Consider the following 19,024-nt stretch of genomic DNA (forward strand, 5'->3'; position numbering starts at 1 on the left):
GTGGAGGGAAGGTGAAGCAGCTGAAGATAGTTGAGCCCAGGGCAACACCCTGAGGAATTCCTGCAGAAATATCCTGGAGCTGAGATGACTGACCTCCAACAACCATAACCATCTTGCGATTTGACAGGTATGACTGCACCAAGCGGAGAGTTTTCTCCCTGATTCCCATTGACATCAATTTTACGAGGGCTTCTTGATAGCTAAACTCAGTCAGATGTGACCTTGATGTTAAGTCCAATCACTCTCACCTCACCTTTGGAATCCAGTTCCTTTGTCCATGTTTGGACCAAGGCTGGAATGAGGTCAGGAGCTGAGTGGTTCTGGTGGAACCCAAACGGTGTCACTGAGCAGGTGCTGCTGGATAGCTGTGTTGATGACACCTTCCATTTGATGTTGAAGAGTAAACTGATGGGGCGGTAATTGGCCAGGTTGGATTTGTCCTGCTTTTTGTGTACGGGAAGTACTCAGGAAATTTTCCACATTGTCGTGTAGGTGCCAATGTTGTAACTGTACTGGAAGAGCTTGGCTAGGGGAGCAGCAGGTTCTGGAGCACAAGCCTTCATTACTATTGCTGGAATGCTGTCAGGGCCCATTGTCTTTGCACTATCCAGTGCCTCCCATTGTTATTTGCTATCATGTGGACTGAATTAAATTGTCTGGAGACTGGTATCTGGGATCTTTGGAGGCAGCAGAAATGCATCATCTGCTTGACATGTCTGGCTGAAGAATGTTGTGGTAAGATGGCTCAGTGGTTAGCACTGCTGCCTCACAGTACCAGGAACCCAGATTCAATTTCAACCTTGGGCGACTGTCTGTGTGGAGTTTGCACATTCTCTCCATGTCTGCGTGAGTTTGCTCCAGTTTCCTCCCATAGTTCAAAGATGTGCAGGTTAGGTGAATTGGCCATGCTAAATTGTCCAGAGTGTTCAGGGATGTGTAGGTTAGATGCATTAGTCAAGGGTGGGTGTGGGGTGATAGGGCGGATTGCTGTTGTGTGGAGTTGTTGGGCTGTCGGGATTTTTTTAAAACGTCAGCCTTATTTTTTGTGCTGACTCCCTTGTCATTGAGGGTGGGGCTACTTGTGGAGCCTTCTCCTCCTCCAGTGAGTTGTTTATTCACGACTAGATCTGGCGGGACTGCAGATCCATTGGTTGTGGGATCACTTAGATCTATCACTTGACACCCCGTTTTTAGGTGTTCCTGGTATTACTTCTGACATACCCTCCTGCATGTTTAAATTATAATAAACACCACATAGATAACAAAGCAAAGCTTTTCAAAATCCATGTGGCAAGCAAATGTGGCATTACTTCCAAGGACAGCAGGAATACAAATATGCAAACATATAAATTAGCATTATAGAAATTCAGATTAGCATAACACTTGAGCCAATCATCTGCATCGTCGCCTTACTATGGTCATTCAGTCTTGTGAATGGAGCGTCGATATGTCACCAATCTCATTCAGGATCAGACCGTGTTAAAGTAATGCTAGTTAGATATAGCAAATATTATGAGCTAGACTAATGAAAAGGCGAGGGAAATACAATCTCATCTGAGGACTTCAAGACTACAGGCAATAAAATGGGAATGTAGTTAAAACTGACCTATATTTCACTGGCTACTTAATCAGAATTGATCCCTTGTGATAAAGGAGTTTTCTGAATTCAAGATGGAAGGGGGTACAATGCAATGTGAAGATATTCCCAGATTAAATGGCGAACCAGTGTTGAACAGTGTATGGAACTGGATCATTACTATAGGTATCGGTAGATTTTTATTGAGCTGGCCCTTTGTAATTCCCTAACTATGAAAGCCCATGACCTATTTCGTTGATCAATACATTGAAAAGAAAATTCTTGACCCGTCCCTCACTAATTGCCATGTGGCGATGAACAATAAGAGGCTGGAATTGTTTTTCATTCTGTTCTCCCTCTCCCTCAAACCGCCACGCTGATTTGTTCATACAAGTCCATAAATCATACTGTACGGCAGTACACTCAAGGACAGTCAGGTATTCAAATATACAAACATATAAATTAGCATTAGAGAAATTCAGATTAGCATTAATACTTATACAAGTATTAATGTTGGGTTGCCAAGGTCCACCAACACCATTATTTTTCAGTCTAAGAGACAGCAGTGATCAGAATGATATTAATTCATTTGTAAATGCCGTTGATTTTAATTAGGGACAATGTTTCAGCGAGGTTAACCCTAAGCAGAGCAGCTGAAATATAGGCTATGACAAGAATTTTTCTTCTCGTGCTGGGAAATAGGTCATACAGCATAGTTATCCTATCACAACAATGCATATCCCCAGAAAATTCTCACTCAACACAATGGTCCTGTCAAAATAAAAATAGATACCTTAAGGGATGACCTTATAGAAGTTGATAAAATCATGAGGGGCATAAATAGGATAAATAGCCAAGTCTTTTTCCCAGGGTAGGGGAGTCCAAAACTAGAAGGCATAGGTTTAAGCTGAGAGGGGAAAGACTTAAATGGGACCTGAGGGGCAACCTTTTAACGCAGAGGGTGGTGCGTGTATGGAACGAACTGCCTGAGGAAGTGGTGGAGGCTGGTATAATTACAACATCTAACAGGCATCTGGATGGGTATATAGATAGGAAGGGTTTAGAGGGATATGGGCCAAGTGCTGGCAAGTGGGATCAGATTGATTTAGAATATCTGGTCGGCATGAACGAGTTGGACCAAAGGGTCTGTTTCCATGCTGTACTCTATGAATCTGAGTGCCAAGAAGCATAACAATAATTAAGTGATATAGAAAAGTTAAAGACAGAACCCAAAATTCAGGCCTGTTTTAGAGTCTCAGGATTGATCCTATGTTTAATGTAACGTCTGTCTATTTAACCATATGATCTGGGACTGTGTTATCCACAGGAGAGTTTGAGCAGATGAAGTTTGAGGTTTGTCTTGGAGCCAGGGGGTTCGGTGGCAGGAAGCAATACTTCACACCAAGGCAGTGGAAATCTGGACTTCAGCCAGGGAGGGAAGCTGAGGTCAAGGGTCAACAAGGTATTAAAATTGAGATCGCTGGCATTTTGTTAGGCAAGAATACTTAGGGTTGTGGAACAAGGGTGAGTTTAACATAAAGCCATTTCGTTGCGTGAGCTCCATGTAGTATTGCGAAAGTTTCAACGTGAGGTGGTATCCCTCAAAGTGAACAGGTACCGTACTCACAGTGATGGTCTATCTTGTTAAAGTGTTGCTGACAGGTGTTTGTTGCCCATCCCTAATTGATTTCTCAGCCATTTCAGAGGGCAGTTAAGAGACAACGACATTGCTGCATTTCCAGATTCACTTGTAGGCCTAATCAGATAATGCCAGCTTTTCTTCCCTCACGAATTAATGAACCATATGAGTTTTTGCAATTTTGGATGATGCTCCTCATTACCGAGACTAGCTTCAAATTCCATATTTTTGTTGATTAATTGTGTGTAAATTGCATCAAGTTTGCAGTGGCGAGGTTTGAACCCAGTGGCTTGTTCACCCAGTAACAATACCACTACACTATCATCTCCCCTTAAGTCCAAACTTGTCGGGTCATAGAATAGACCCATCGAGTCTGTTCCGCCAAAATTAATTGTTTATTAATTGGAGCTGTCATTTACACTACGAAGTAAAGTGTTTCATTTTGACTGATGGAAATGCAATAACTAATGACATCTGATAGCTAACCATTTCTTACCACTAAGCGTGATTAAAGAACAAATTGTTCTGTTCGGAAGAGGTTTGATCAGGAGCTATGCCCACGCTCTTACATAACTGTATCTGTACAGTGTCATTGTTTCAGTGGAAGATACAACACATGTGGTTTAAACAATTCCTTTCAACCTCTTTCTTTCTCCCACAGACCATGTACATGTTCTACGCTCTGGCAATTGTCTGCGATGACTACTTTGTTCCTTCATTAGACAAAATCTGTGAGGTAGGTGCTGCCTATTATCCATGCTGATTCTCAGAGAGTAAGGCATTGTGCAAGTGTTTACAGTTATTGTCAGACTGTGTGTAATGTTTTCACTGTCAATTGAATTTGTAATTGATAATTACCGATAACAGATGAGTACAAAATAATGGCTTTGTGCTCTGACTGATTAATCCTTTCTGTGAATTGCAAACTAAAAACATGCAGCGTTGAGCAAAGGTGATCTCAATAGAGACAGCTCAATTGCCTTGACTAATATTTTAGACCATCAGAGCTTATAATTGTGCTGGAAGGGAAGCAATAATGGAGGGAATCGGGCAGACATATTCAAAATAATGGTTGTTCTTCCTATGTCTTTGTGATAGTGAAGATTTCTTTAAAAACATTTTTTGGTGTCCATTGCAGATAATCTTAGTTTACCCATCAATCTATTCTTATCCATGAAGATTTTAAAAACAACTTGCAACTGCACATAGTTTTGGATACCCATGTTCATAATGGAAAAGGCCATGGTGGGGTGGCATGGTTGCTCAGTGGTTAGCACTGCTGCCTCACAGCTGCCTCCAGGGTCTCAGGTTCGATTCCAGCCTCGGGCAGACTGTCTGTGTGGAGTTTGCACATTCTCCCTGTGTCTGTGTGGGTTTGCTCCAGGTGCTCCAGTTTCCTCCCACAATCCAAAGATGTGCAGGTCAGATGAATTAGCCATGCAAAATTGCCCATATGTTAGGTGCATTAGTCAGAGGGAAATGGGTCTGGGTGGGTTACTCATCAGAGGATCGGTGTGGACTTGTTGGGCCGAAGGGTCTGTTTCCGCACTGTAGGGAATCTAATCTAAAAAAGGTCACCTTGTAAGTGCACCCTTCCGCCCTCCGGTGGGGATTATAAATACTACAGCACGACCTCAGACACAATGGGCAGGGCTTAATGGAACCTGGAGTCGTCTTGCTCACTGCCTGGGAAAGCTCTTTTAGAGACTGCCCATCACATTAAGTCCTACCCAGACATTTAAGTGGACAGTAATTGGGTCATCTTCTGGATCAGAGAAGAGAGCTGAGAGCTGATGTCTCATCACCTAGAAGCTGCCAGCTCTGATGAAGAGTCACCTAGACGTCTGACCCGCTCTGATCTCCAGCATTCGTTGTTTTCAGTTCAGATTCCAATACCTGCAGTAATTTGCACCTATGTTAGAAGCTGCCTTGTTCACCATTTTACAAGGTAAAAACAATGACTGCAGATGCTGGAAACCAGATTCTGGATTAGTGGTGCTGGAAGAGCACAGCAGTTCAGGCAGCACCCGAGGAGCAGCAAAATCGACTTTTCAGGCAAAAGCCCTTCATCAGGAATACAGGCAGAGAGCCTGAAGGGTGGAGAGATAAATGAGAGGAGGGTGGGGGTGAGGAGAAAGTAGCATAGAGTACAATAGGCGAGTGGGGGAGGGGATGAAGGTGATTGGTCAGGGAGGAGAGGGTGGAGTGGATAGGTGGAAAAGGAGATAGGCAGGTAGGACAAGTCATGGGATCACTGCTGAGCTGGAAGTTTGGAACTAGTGTGAGGTGGGGAAAGGGGAAATGAGGAAACTGTTGAAGTCCACATTGATGCCCTGGGATTGAAGTGTTCCGAGGCGGAAGATGAGGCGTTCTTCCTCCAGGCGTCTGGTGGTGAGGGAGCAGCGGTGAAGGAGGCCCAGCACCTCCATGTCCTCGGCAGAGTGGGAGGGGAGTTGAAATGTTGGGCCACAGGGCAGTGGGGTTGATTGGTGCGGGTGTCCCGGAGATGTTCCCTAAAGCGCTCTGCTCGGAGGCGTCCAGTCTCCCCAATGTAGAGGAGACCGCATCAGGACCAACAGATACAATAAATGAGATTAGTGGATGTGCAGGTAAAACTTTGATGGATGTGGAAGGCTCCTTTAAGGCCTTGGATGGAGGTGAGGGAGGAGGTGTGGGTGCAGGTTTTGCAATTCCTGCGGTGGCAGGGGAAGGTGCCAGGAGGGGAGGGTGGGTTATTGGGGGGCGTGGACCTGACCAGGTAGTCACGGAGGGAACAGTCTTTGCGGAAGGCGGAAAGGGGTGGGGAGGGAAATATATCCCTTGTGGTGGGTTTTTTGGAGGTGTTGGAAATGTCGGCGGATGATTTGGTTTATGCAAAGGTTGCTAGGGTGGAAGGGGAGCACCAAGGGGGTTCTGTCCTTGTTACGGTTGGGGTCTGAGGGCGGAGGTGCGGGATGTGGATGAGATGCGTTGGAGGGTATCTTTAACCATGTGGGAAGGGAAATTGCGGTCACCATTTTACAATGAGTATTGAGCCAAAAATGACACCAGCAATGCTACAATACTCTGATAGCAGTACATTTCATCTGACAAATATATTGAGTACATTTAAGACTGAGATAGATAGGTTCTTGAGTATCAAGAGGATCAAGGGTTACGGGAGAAGGCAGAAGAATGGAGTTGTGAAATGTATCAGCCATGACTGAATGGTGGAGCAGACTCGATGGGCTGAATGGCCTAATTTCTGCTCCTAAGTCTTATGGTCCCTGCTTTGGAGAGAGAAGCTCCCAGTTCGACTCCCATTCATAACACAGTCAAACCTGTAAATCCTTTGAACACGCATCAGTGGAGGTGACAGGAGCAGGAGAGATCCCTGGTCAGCCATGTAATGGGAAAATGTTGGAACCTGTACTGTCACTCTCCACAGCTTCAGGCCTCAAGTAAAATTCATGTTGCCAGAGCAACTCAGACTCCAATTCAACCCTAACACACCGCTATCACATCATATATCCTCAGCATACCCAATATTCAGCGCTATTTGCGTAACCTTAGGTGCTGAATCAGTCATACAGCACAGAAATAGACCCTGCGGTCTAACTAGTCCGTGCCGACCATGCTCCCAAATTAAATTAGTCCCACTTGCCTGCATTTGGCCCATTTCCTTCCAAAGCTTTCCTACTGGTGTACTTATCCAAATGCCTTTCAAACATTGACATTGTACCTACATCCACGACTTCCTCTGGCAGTTCACTCCACATACGTACCACCCTCTGTGTAAAAACGTTGCCCCTTGTGACCTTTTCAAAACTTTTTCCTCTCACCTTAAAACTATGCACCCTAGTTTTGAACTCCCTCAACCTAGGGAAAAGACCTTTGCTATTCACCTTATCTGTGCCCCTCATGATTTTATAAACCTCGACAAGGACACCCCTCAACCTCCTACGCTCCAGTGGAAAAGGTCCCAGCCTATCCAGCCTCTCCTTATAATTCAAACCTTCCACTCTTGACAACATCCTGGTAAATCTTTTCTGAACCTTCATATCCAGGCTTGGACTGGAAGCGACAAGTAACATTCATGCCATACAAGTGCCTACCAGTGACCATCTCCAGTAGAAGACAATCTAAACATCGCCCTTTGACATTCAATGGCATTACCATCACTGAATACCACACTGTCACCATCCTAGGAGGTACCGTTGACCAGAAACTGATTTGAACTGGCCAAATAAACACAGTGACTGCAAGAGCAGATCAGACGCTAGGAATCCTGCAGTGAGTAACCCTCCTCCTGACTCCCCAAAGCCTGTCCATCATCTACAAGGCACAAGTCAGGAATGAGATAGAATATCCCCACCTGACTGGGTACAGCTCTGTCAATACTCAAGAAGCTTGGCACCCTCCAGGACAAAGCAGTCTGCTTGATTGATACCATGTCCACAAACATGCATCACTGACAAAGAGTGAACAACATATGAAAAGAACATATGTTGTATAAATCTATTGAAAGCAGAGGAAAAATATGCAGAAGATTTTCACAAAAAGGCATACAAAATTATGCTACTTCAGATTTCAAACCCTTGCACGTGACTATTTACCACTGAGCTTGATGTGATAGGCTGGATGCTACATTTAACATTGAAACTCCTGTAACAGCGCCATCTAATTGTGTCACAGCCAAGCAGAACTGCAAGTGTGGATGTTTAACTGTTACATCTTCCATCATAAATGTTTTTAGGGTTTCTAAGGTTATCAGATCAGCCATAATCTGATTGATTGGTGAAGCAGATTCAATGGGCTGAGTGGCCTACGTGAGCTCCTACATCTTATGCTCTTAACAATTGAGCGTGTACCAGGAATCCCTGGCCTGTCCCTGCCTCTACGTTCCAGTTGCACCCACAGAGCCCACAGCAGTGTGTACATATTATGCAGAATTATTTATATAGAACTGAGGCAGAAATCTGTCACCATATTTCAGCTGCTCCAGTGATTTTCAGTGATTTTTATTTTCTTCTGTCTTTTTATAAAAGAATGCAAAGAAACCAAGTCAGATATTGGAAAGCAGAGGAATCTACTGCCCAAATTGCAATTGACCTTTGAATTAATGACATTCAGACATTCAGTGTTCCCTGGAAGAAACATGCACCTACATTTCAGCAAGAGAGTCAAACATTTTAATTTAAACAACATAATGTTCTGGCCTTTATTAAAAATCACACCAGCTCTGCCATTCTGTACAGAGGCCCGCAGACAGATTGGTGGTCTACCCTCCCCCAATCGCAGTTAATGGAAAGGTCTTTCTGACTTTTTCCAATTTCTTTAATGTTAATTATGGCCCTGAAATGACGCTGTGTAATTCTTCAAAACAGCCTGAAATAAATATTACTGTATTAGGCTTGCTGGAGTGCTTCAGTGAAACCCAGTGCAGGCAGGAGAAATAGAGCATCATCTTCCACTTAGAAATCTAACAGCCTTCCGCACTCAATATCGAGTTTAACAGTTTCAGAGCGCAAACACCCCGATTCCTTGTCCTTAACCTACCCCCATACCCCAGGTCCTGTCATGAATGGATTGCCTTCAGTGCAGACAATTTTATCTTCAAACTCGTTATAGTCCTCATTATCACCTCTCTTTTTCCCTGGCTGACCATCAACAATCCCTTTGTCTGCCTAACCATTTCTCGCTTTCTGTGGGCTCCCTCTCCACTTATTTGCTCACTTCTCTCCCACCCTCCCCCCTCACCCCCAATCCTTGTCATCAGCTTTTCCTTGCTGCTTTAACTGATGATGTGGAGGTGCCAGTATTGAACAGGGATGGACAAAGTTAAAAAATCACACAACACCAGGCTATAGTCTCAACAGGTTTATTTGGAAGTACTAGCTTTCGGAGCGCTGCTCCTTCACCTAAGGGCGGCACGGTGGCTCAGTGGTTAGCACTACTGCCTCACAGCACCAGTGTCCCAGGTTCAATTCCAGCCGTGGGCAACTGTCTGTGTGGAGTTTGCACATTCTCTGCATGGGTTTCCTCCTACAGTCCAAAGACGTGCAGGTTAGGTGAATTGGCCATATTAAATTGTCCAGAGTGTTAGTTGCATCAGTCAGAGGGAAATGGGCCTAGGAGGGTTACTCTTCGGAGGGTCGGTGTGGACTTGTTGCGCTGAAGGGCCTGTTTCCACACTGTAGGGAATAATCTAATCTATAGTTGGGACTATAACCTGGTGTTGTATGATTTTTAACGCTAACTGCTAAAGAAGAAGTACAACACTCGAACGTTATCTCTGTTTTCCTCTCCACGATGCAGGCCGACTTGCTGGGTTTCAGATCTCCAGTCCCTGCAGTTGTTTGTTCGCTGTGACTGAAATAACTGGGTTAGTGCCTCCAGTAAGACAGCAGAGAGAAGATTATCAGGGGAGATGCTGTGCATCCTGATGTAATCCAGCAGCATTAAGCTGTGCCCAGAACTCACTGGGATGTAAGACAATCAGCAGCGCTGTGTGCAAACCAGTGTGTCGCCCATTTTGCTCATCGCTTTTTACAGAAAAACTGCCAAAGCCTCTTGCCCCCGGTTTATCCTCTGCCTACAGATGTATGTCACTTCTCTTTTCCAGCAGCCCTTCAATAGCCAGCAGTGTCCTTACTCAGCTCCATAGAGGGACAGCATTTCACAGCTAGGCAATGTTCGTTTAACAGCATGGAAAGAGATCCTTTGGCCCAACTCCTCCATGCCCAGGTTCCCAAACTGAACAAATCCCATTTTCTTGCATTTGGCCCCATATCCCTCTAAACCTTCCCAATTTGTGTACCTGTCCAAATGACTTTTAAATGTTATAATTGTACCTTGCATTGGCAGCTCGTTCCATACACGCACCACCCTCTGTGTGAATAGGTTGTCTCTCAGGTCCCTTTTAAATCTTTCCCTTCTCACCTTAAACCTATGCCCTCTAGTTTTTGACTCCCTTACCCTGGGGAAAAGACCTTGTCTGTCTATCCTATCCATGCCTCTCATGATTCGTCACGTTCCATCCTCCCAAAGTTCTAGCCTATCCAGCCTTTCCTTATAACTCAAACCTTCCAGTCGCGGTAACATTCTTGTCAATCTTTTCTGCTAACTTTCTTCCCCTGGCAGGGGTGACCAGAATTGTATGCAGTACTCCAGTGCGGCCTTACCAATGTCTTGTGCAACTGTGACATGATGTCCCAACTCCTGTACTCAATGCTAATGACAGACACCAGTATTTTGAGTGAACTGTCTTAGAATATTCAGTGATGGAAAAGAACACAAAAGGGAACCATGTGCCAGTTTTTAGATTTTTTTTAGATTACTTTACAGTGTGGAAACAGGCCCTTCGGCCCAACAAGTCCACACCGACCCGCCGAAGCGCAAACCACCCATACCCCTACATTTACCCCTTACCTAACATTACGGACAATTTAGTATGGCCAATTCACCTAACCTGCACATCTTTGTGACTGTGGGAGGAAACCGGAGCTCCCGGAGGAAACCCACGCAGACACGGGGAGAACGTGCAAACTCCACACAGTCAGTCACCTGAGGCGGGAATTGAACCCGGGTCTCTGGCGCTGCGAGGCAGCAGTGCTAACCACTGTGCCACCGTGCCGCCCACATGCCACCGTGCCGCCCACAAGTTAAGGAGATAAAGGTCAGCCAGTCAGATTGTAGCATTCCTGCCAGGCTCTGCCAGTCCGAGTTGTCTTGATTTGGCGTCAGAAGGTTGGCAGATTAAAAATGCAGCTCCAGCTTAATATCCAGAGAGCCCAGGATCAGAGGACATCATCTCAGAATAAGGGCACACATTTAAAGGTGGAGATGAGGAGGAATTTATTCTCTTGGAGGGTAGTGAATCTGTGGAATTTCACACCACAGTGGGTTGTCATAGCGAGGTTCAGCACGGAAACAGTCCCTTTGGTGCAACTTGGCCACATATCCTAAACTAACCTCGTCCCATTTGCCGGTATTTGGCCCATATCCCTCTAAACCCTTCCTATTCATGTACCCATCCAGATGTCTTTTAAATGCTGTAGTTGTACCAGCCTCCACCAGTTCCATGCAAGGCTAGATGGTTAAGTGCTGAGGTAGTGCTGAGTGTCAAAGCTGAGATAGACCAATTTTTAATCGATAAGGGGTTCAAGGGTTATGGGCAAAAGGCAGGAAATTGGAGTAGGGCGGCACAGTGACTCAGTGGTTAGCACTGCTGCCTCACAGTGCCAGGGACATGGGTTCAATTCTACCCTCGGGCAACTGTCTATGTGAAGTATGCACTGTCTGCCTGGGTTTCCTCCCACAGTCCAAAGCTGTGCAGGCTAGGTGGGTTAGCCATGGTAAAAGCCCCACGCAGAGGTGGCGGTGTGGGTCTGGGTGGGGTGCTCTTCAGAGGTGCAGGCCAAATCGTCTATCTCTGCATTTTTAGGGTTTCTACGGTTATCAGATCAGCCATAATCTGATTGATTGGTGAAGCAGATTCAATCGGCTGAATGGCCTATGTGAGCTCCTCCATCTTACCATCTTAACGATTGAGCGTGTGCCTGGCCTGTCCCTGCCCCTACTTTCCAGTTGCACCCAAAGAACCCACAGCTGTGCGTACGTATGAAAATTATTTTAAAACAAATCTTTTTAAAAATTACCCCTTTCAAACTATCTCTCAAAAAAAATTGTGGAGCCAGCACCTCACGAAGGGTGAAAACTGTCAAAGGCCGCAAACAAGGGGCACAGCATGGAGAATGCAAACTGTGGGTATAAACACAGTGGGATGTAAACATCTCCAGGACAGACCTTTTGCAGGAGGTGAGGTATAAGCAGGGCAGAGCCAGAATGAAAGGGGCAGCACAACTTGATGGATGAGGATCAAATCAGTTGGAAAGAAGAGGGATGCAGTTAATTAGATGTGAAATATTATTTCCCAACCATGACAGGCAGCATTAGCGACCATCCATCAGGGGAATAGTGTATTCTTGCCTAATTTAATTACATTAATATGGGCCATTGTGCTTTCAAAGCTTTAAAAGATGAAGAGTCGCCTGAAGACTTTATGATTGTTGTTTGTAAATCCTAGCATGATAAGACTCTTTTTGCCAGAATTGACACTGAGAAAATTGATATTCGTGATCGGACCTGAAGGTCACCAGTGAACGGGGATCATATTAAGTTGCATATATTTCACAACACAGAACGTAGTGCGTTCAGACTAACAGGGCTGCGCTGGTGTTTATGTTCCGCATATGGAGGTGCCGGTTTTGGACTGGGGTGTACAAAGTTAAAAATCACACAACACCAGGTTGTAGTCCAACAGGTTTAATTGGAAGCACTAGCTTTCAGAGCACTGCCAACCACCTGATGAAGGAGCGTCGCTCCGAAAGCTAGTGTGCTTCCAATTAAACCTGTTGGACTATAACCTGGTGTTGTGTGATTTTTAACTATGTTTCACATAAGTTTCTTTATGCACTACCTGAGCCAACGCTGTCAACGCACCCTTGTTTTCGGTCTGTTTTCGCAGAATTGGCTAATTACTCAAGGCCAATTTCTTACATTGGTTTATAGAAAGCAGTATGGACAATGTTTAGTGTCTCACTGTTTAGATGCTGGTTTGTGTTGCTTCCCTTCACTTTAAATGATAACTCAGCTGCTGTTGGCTCTGAGTTGAGCCTGTTGCTAACCTTAAGCATTTCATTTCTGGTGGGGCTGTAGGTCAATTGAAAAATCAAAATCTGGAATATGTAGTTTTTTTTTAATGTAAGGATTTACAGAACCAAGGAGGATAGACGGAGTTACATTACAGATCAGGCATGATCTAACTGAAGGGCAGAACAAGATTGTGGACTCCTCCTGTTCCCGTCCTGTTACCAGAATGTTGCTGGAATGGAAGGTTTGCGTTATAGAGAGAGGCTGGATAGGCTGGGACTTTCCTCACTGGAGTGTAGGAGGTCGAGAGGTTATTCAAATCATGAGGGGCATAGATAAGGTGACTGGCAAGTGTCTTTACCTACGCTGGGCGATTTCAAGACTAGGGGAGCATATTTGGATGGTGAGAGGAAAAAGATTTTAAAAGGACATGAGGGGCAATTTTGTTTAACCAGAGATTAGTCCGTATGTGGAATGAGAGGAAGTGGTGGATGGGAATACAGTTACAACATTTAAAAAACATTTGAATAAGTACATGAATAAGAAATGTTTGGAGGGATATGGGCCAAGTGCAGGCAGGTGGGACAAGTTAAATTTGGGATTATAGTTGGCATGGATTGGTTGGACTGAAGGGTCTGTTTCCATGCTGTATGACTCAATCGAGTCTGAAACTTTCTATATTTAATTAAAGATTCAGTCAATGATCATAATTCAGAACACTGACAATTTTTTGTTCAGGTGGTTTACTTTAACAGGTTAGAAATAAGTTTGAATGTTGTGGCCCCAGTATCTTAGACCGAATTAATTTTATTTTCACTTTACAATTTCTTCCCTCCTTATATTTTAATGTGTGTGTGCGCGCACGTGCGTGTTCATGCGTGAGTGTATGTGTGTGCGCATGTTCATGCATGTGCATGTGTGTGTATGCATGTGTGTGTGCATGTGTGTGTATATGTGTATGTATGTGTGTATGTGCGTGTTATCACACCACAGCCCACAGCCTTTTCACACACCTTGGTCAGCGTTATTAGTAACCATGTTTTATAAAAGGTTTGTAAGACTGTCATATCCCTGGTTCCCCACAGTCCTGTGGGATTAATCCACACAGTGTCACCGTCAACAGGGATGGGATTCGGAAATCAGAGATCAATGCTTGGCAATCCATATCTGATCATTGAATTGGACAGCGCAAAGGGAGAGCATTTTGCCTGTTGCACGAGCACAGCTGGTCTTGGGGGTAATTCAGAATGGGAAATGATTACTGGCCTTGACAGTGACACCCACATCCTATGAGTGAACACCCCTTTTATTCCCCTGCCTTGTTTCAACCAACCAGCAAATTATTTCCTCTTGCATTAACTTCAATATCACATTTCTTACTCGAGTTTTATTAATATTAGAAGAGGTACCTATTGGTTTGAATTATAATTCTTGGCTCAGTGGTAGCACTCCTGTCTGTGATGACAGGTTTTGGATAGACGCTGTCACTTCACTGCTATACTGAGAGATTGACGCACTGTCAGGTGTGGTACAAATCCAAGGCCCTGTCTGCACTCTCAGCTACAACATCCCACAATACTGAACAGGAGTTGGTCATTCAACCCTTCAAGCCCATACTACCATTCTGTGAGACCATGGCTGACCTGTGGCCTAACTCCATACACCTGCCTTACATCCACAAATCTTTTGGGTTTTTTTGTACAGTTTGTGGAAGAAAGTTCCAAATATCTGCCATCCTTTGTGTGTAGAACTGTCTTTAGTTTCCTGGGCCCTGGACGCTATCCCTCCCACTTTATACCTCCCTGCCTTTCTCACCTCCTTGAAGCTGTTCCAGAAAACCTATCTATTCAGCCAACCTTTTGCCTGCCTGTCCCAATATCACTTGACATCATTTGAATTCCTTGATAACTCTTTTGTGAGGCACTTAAGGCTGTTTTAGATTAGATTCCCTACAGTATGGAAACAGGCCAGTAAGTCCACACCGACCCTCCAGAAAGCAACCCACCCCTCTATATTTACCCCTGACTAATGCATCTAACAGTATGGACAATTTAGCATGGCCAATTCACCTAACCTGCACATTTTGGACTGTGGGAGGAAACCGGAGCACCCGGAGGAAACCCACGCAGACACGGGGAGAATGTGCAAACTCCACACAGACAGTCGCCCAAGGCAGGAATCGAACCCAGGTCCGTGGTGCTGTGAGGCAGCAGTGCTAACCACTGAGCCACCGTGCCACCCACTTAATGAAGCAAAGAACTGTGGGTGCTGGAAATCTGAAACAAAAACAGAAAGTGCTAGAGAAATTCAGCAGGTCTGAAGTGAGAAAAGCAGAGTTAACATTTCGTGTCAGGTTCTGAAGGACCATCACTGGACTCAATGTCAACTGTTTCTCTTTCTATCGATGCTGTCAGGCAGACGTATTATCTGGAGGTGATCAATAAATACAAGTTACATTTATGGAACCATACTATTGTGTGCGGGAGACTGCGTTCTCCTACACGCAAACTGTGTTTCCAGGACAAAAGTATTTAATTAGCTTGAAGCCCTTTGGCTCACAATTGGGAATGTGGAAGGCCTTATGTACAGAAATGCAGCATTTTCTACCTCCTGACACAAGATGTCACCGATTCGCTAAACCAATCTTATTTCACTGAACCTGTTTCCAAATCTGGCAGGCACACCTGCTGGCAGGAAAAGGATATTTTCATTTCAACTTTAACTGGGAGTCTCATGGCACAGTGGTAGTATCCCCGCCTCTGAGCTAGGTGTCCCATGTTCAAGTACCACCCATTCAAGAGGTGTAAGCTAACACTTCTGAACAGGCTGATCAGGAAAATACACATGTAACTAACATCTCTGAACTGATGATTGAGGAAAATGACTAGATATTCCATTCAAGAACATAATCCAAGGACACACTGTGACTACAGGTGGTCCTGTAGCACAGTGGTAATGTCACTACCTCACGACTTTATTTCATTTACCTCTTCGTGAAGAGCTCAGTCGCAGCAAAGACATCGGTGGCAGCAAGTGGGCCCGACAGCACGGACTAGAGTGGGCCCGACAGCACGGACTGGAATGGGCCCGACAGCACGGACTAGAGTGGGCCCGACAGCACGGACTGGAATGGGCCCGACAGCACGGACTGGAATGGGCCCGACAGCACGGACTAGAGTGGGCCCGACAGCATGGACTGGAATGGGCCCGACAGCACGGACTAGAGTGGGCCCGACAGCACGGACTGGAATGGGCCCTGACAGCACGGACTGGAATGGGCCCGACAGCACGGACTAGAGTGGGCCCGACAGCACGGACTGGAATGGGCCCGACAGCACGGACTGGAATGGGCCCGACAGCACGGACTAGAGTGGGCCCGACAGCACGGACTGGAATGGGCCCGACAGCACAGACTAGAGTGGGCCCGACAGCACGGACTAGAGTGGGCCCAGCAGAACGGAATGGAGTAGGCCCGGCAGAGCACGGACTGGAGTGGGCACGGCAGAATATGGACTGGAGTGGGCCTGGCAGAGCGTGGACTGGAGTGGGCCCGGCAGAACATGGACTAGAGTGGGCGCGGTAGCACGGACTGGAGTGGACCTGTCAGAGCGTGCACTGGAGTAGACGTGGCAGCACGGACTGGAGTGGGCCCGGCAGAGCAGGGACTGGAGTGGGCCCAGCAGCACAGACTGGAGTGGGCCCGGCAGATCAGGGACTGGAGTGGGCCCTGCAGAACGTGGACTGGAGTGGGCCCAGCAGCACGGACTGGAGTGGGCCCGGCAGAGCAGGGACTGGAGTGGGCCCAGCAGCACAGACTGGAGTGAGCCCGGCAGTGCAGGGACTGGAGTGGGCCCAGCAGCACAGACTGGAGTGGGCCCGGCAGAGCAGGGACTGGAGTGGGCCCAGCAGCACGGACTGGAGTGGGCCCGGCAGAGCAGGGACTGGAGTGTGCCCGGCAGAGCGTGGACTGGAGTGGGCCTGGCAGAACGTGGACTGGAGTGGGCCTGGCAGAGCACGGACTGGAGTCGGCCCAGCAGAGCAGGGACTGGAGTGGGCCCGGCAGAGCATGGACTGGAGTGGGCCCGGCAGAGCATGGACTGGAGTGGGCCCGGCAGCATGGACTGGAGTGGGCCTGGCAGAGCGTGGACTGGAGTGGACCTGGCAGAGCATGGACTGGAGTGGGCCCGGCAGCATGGACTGGAGTGGGCCTGGCAGAGCGTGGACTGGAGTGGACCTGGCAGAACATGGACTGGAGTGGGCCCGGCAGCATGGACTGGAGTGGGCCCAGCAGCATGGGCTGGAGTGGGCCTGGCAGAGCGTGGACTGGAGTGGGCCCGGCAGCATGGACTGGAGTGGGCCTGGCAGAGCGTGGACTGGAGTGGGCCCGGCAGCATGGACTGGAGTGGGCCTGGCAGAGCACGGACTGGAGTGGGCCTGGCAGAGCGTGGACTGGAGTGGTCGCGGCAGAACATGGACTGGAGTGGGCCTAGCAGTGCAGGGACTTGAGTGAACCTGGCAGCATGGACTGGAGTGGGCATGGCAGAACGCAGACTGGAGTGGGACCAGCAGCATGGACTGGAGTGCATGGATTGGAGTGGACCTGGCAGAGCAGAGACTGGAGTGCACCTGGCAGAACATGGACTGGATTGAGCCCTGCAGCACGGACTGGAATGGTCCCAGTAGCACGGACTGGAGTGGAGCTGGCAGAGCGTGGACTGGAGTGGACGTGACAGCATGGGCTGGAGTGGGCCCGGTAGCACGGACTGGAGTGGACCCGGCAGAGCAGGGACTGGAGTGGACCCGGCAGAGCAGGGACTGGAGTGGACCTGGCAGAACAGGGACTGGAGTGGTCGCGTCAGCACGGACTGGAGTGGGCCCAGCAGTGCAGGGACTGGAGTGGGACCAACAGCACGGACTGGAGTGGGCCCGGCAGAGCAGGGACTGGAGTGGGCCCAGCAGCACGGACTGGAGTGGGCCCGGCAGTGCAGGGACTGGAGTGGACCTAGCAGCATGGACTGGAGTGGGCCTGGCAGAATGCGGACTGAAGTGGGACCAGCAGCACGGACTGGAGTGGATGGGGTAGCACGGACTGGAGTGGACGGGGCAGCACGGACTGGAGTGGGCCCGGCAGAGCACGGACTGGAGTGTGCCCGGCAGAGCGTGGACTGGAGTGGGCCTGGCAGAACGTGGACTGGAGTGGGCCTGGCAGAGCACGGACTGGAGTCGGCCCGGCAGAGCAGGGACTGGAGTGGGCCCGGAAGAGCATGGACTGGAGTGGGCCCGGCAGAGCATGGACTGGAGTGGGCCCGGCAGCATGGACTGGAGTGGGCCTGGCAGAGCGTGGACTGGAGTGGACCTGGCAGAGCATGGACTGGAGTGGGCCCGGCAGCATGGACTGGAGTGGGCCTGGCAGAGCGTGGACTGGAGTGGACCTGGCAGAGCATGGACTGGAGTGGGCCCGGCAGCATGGACTGGAGTGGGCCTGGCAGAGCGTGGACTGGAGTGGGCCCGGCAGCATGGACTGGAGTGGGCCTGGCAGAGCGTGGACTGGAGTGGGCCCGGCAGCATGGACTGGAGTGGGCCTGGCAGAGCACGGACTGGAGTGGGCCCAGCAGCATGGGCTGGAGTGGGCCTGGCAGAGCGTGGACTGGAGTGGGCCCGGCAGCATGGACTGGAGTGGGCCTGGCAGAGCGTGGACTGGAGTGGGCCCGGCAGCATGGACTGGAGTGGGCCTGGCAGAGCACGGACTGGAGTGGGCCCAGCAGCATGGGCTGGAGTGGGCCTGGTAGCATGGACTGGAGTGGGCCCGGCAGAACATGGACTGGAGTGGGCCCGGCAGAACATGGACTGGAGTGGGCCCGGCAGTGCAGGGACTGGAGTGGACCTGGCAGCATGGACTGGAGTGGGCCTGGCAGAGCACGGACTGGAGTGGGCCTGGCAGCATGGACTGGAGTGGGCCTGGCAGAGCGTGGACTGGAGTGGGCCCGGCAGCATGGACTGGAGTGGGCCTGGCAGAACATGGACTGGAGTGGGCCTGGCAGCATGGACTGGAGTGGGCCTGGCAGAGCACGGACTGGAGTGGGCCTGGCAGAGCACGGACTGGAGTGGGCCCAGCAGCATGGGCTGGAGTGGGCCTGGTAGCATGGACTGGAGTGGGCCCGGAAGCACAGACTGGA

General features: G+C 48.4%; 1 protein-coding gene across 1 annotated transcript in view; it reads left to right on the forward strand.

Annotated features, from left to right (window-relative positions):
• LOC122553050 (sodium/potassium/calcium exchanger 3) overlaps nt 1–19,024 on the forward strand; it is a 392,739-nt gene that overhangs the window by 257,794 nt on the left and 115,921 nt on the right. Inside the window, exon 4 of the mRNA XM_087991604.1 lies at nt 3,877–3,951. Within this exon, the coding sequence (XP_087847730.1) occupies nt 3,877–3,951 (75 nt within the window). The remainder of the gene's footprint in view (nt 1–3,876; nt 3,952–19,024) is intronic.

This window comes from Chiloscyllium plagiosum, unplaced genomic scaffold, assembly GCF_037043375.1.
Source record: "Chiloscyllium plagiosum isolate Xiang-an unplaced genomic scaffold, Cpla_swu_hap1 HiC_scaffold_10, whole genome shotgun sequence".
NCBI lineage: Eukaryota > Metazoa > Chordata > Chondrichthyes > Orectolobiformes > Hemiscylliidae > Chiloscyllium > Chiloscyllium plagiosum.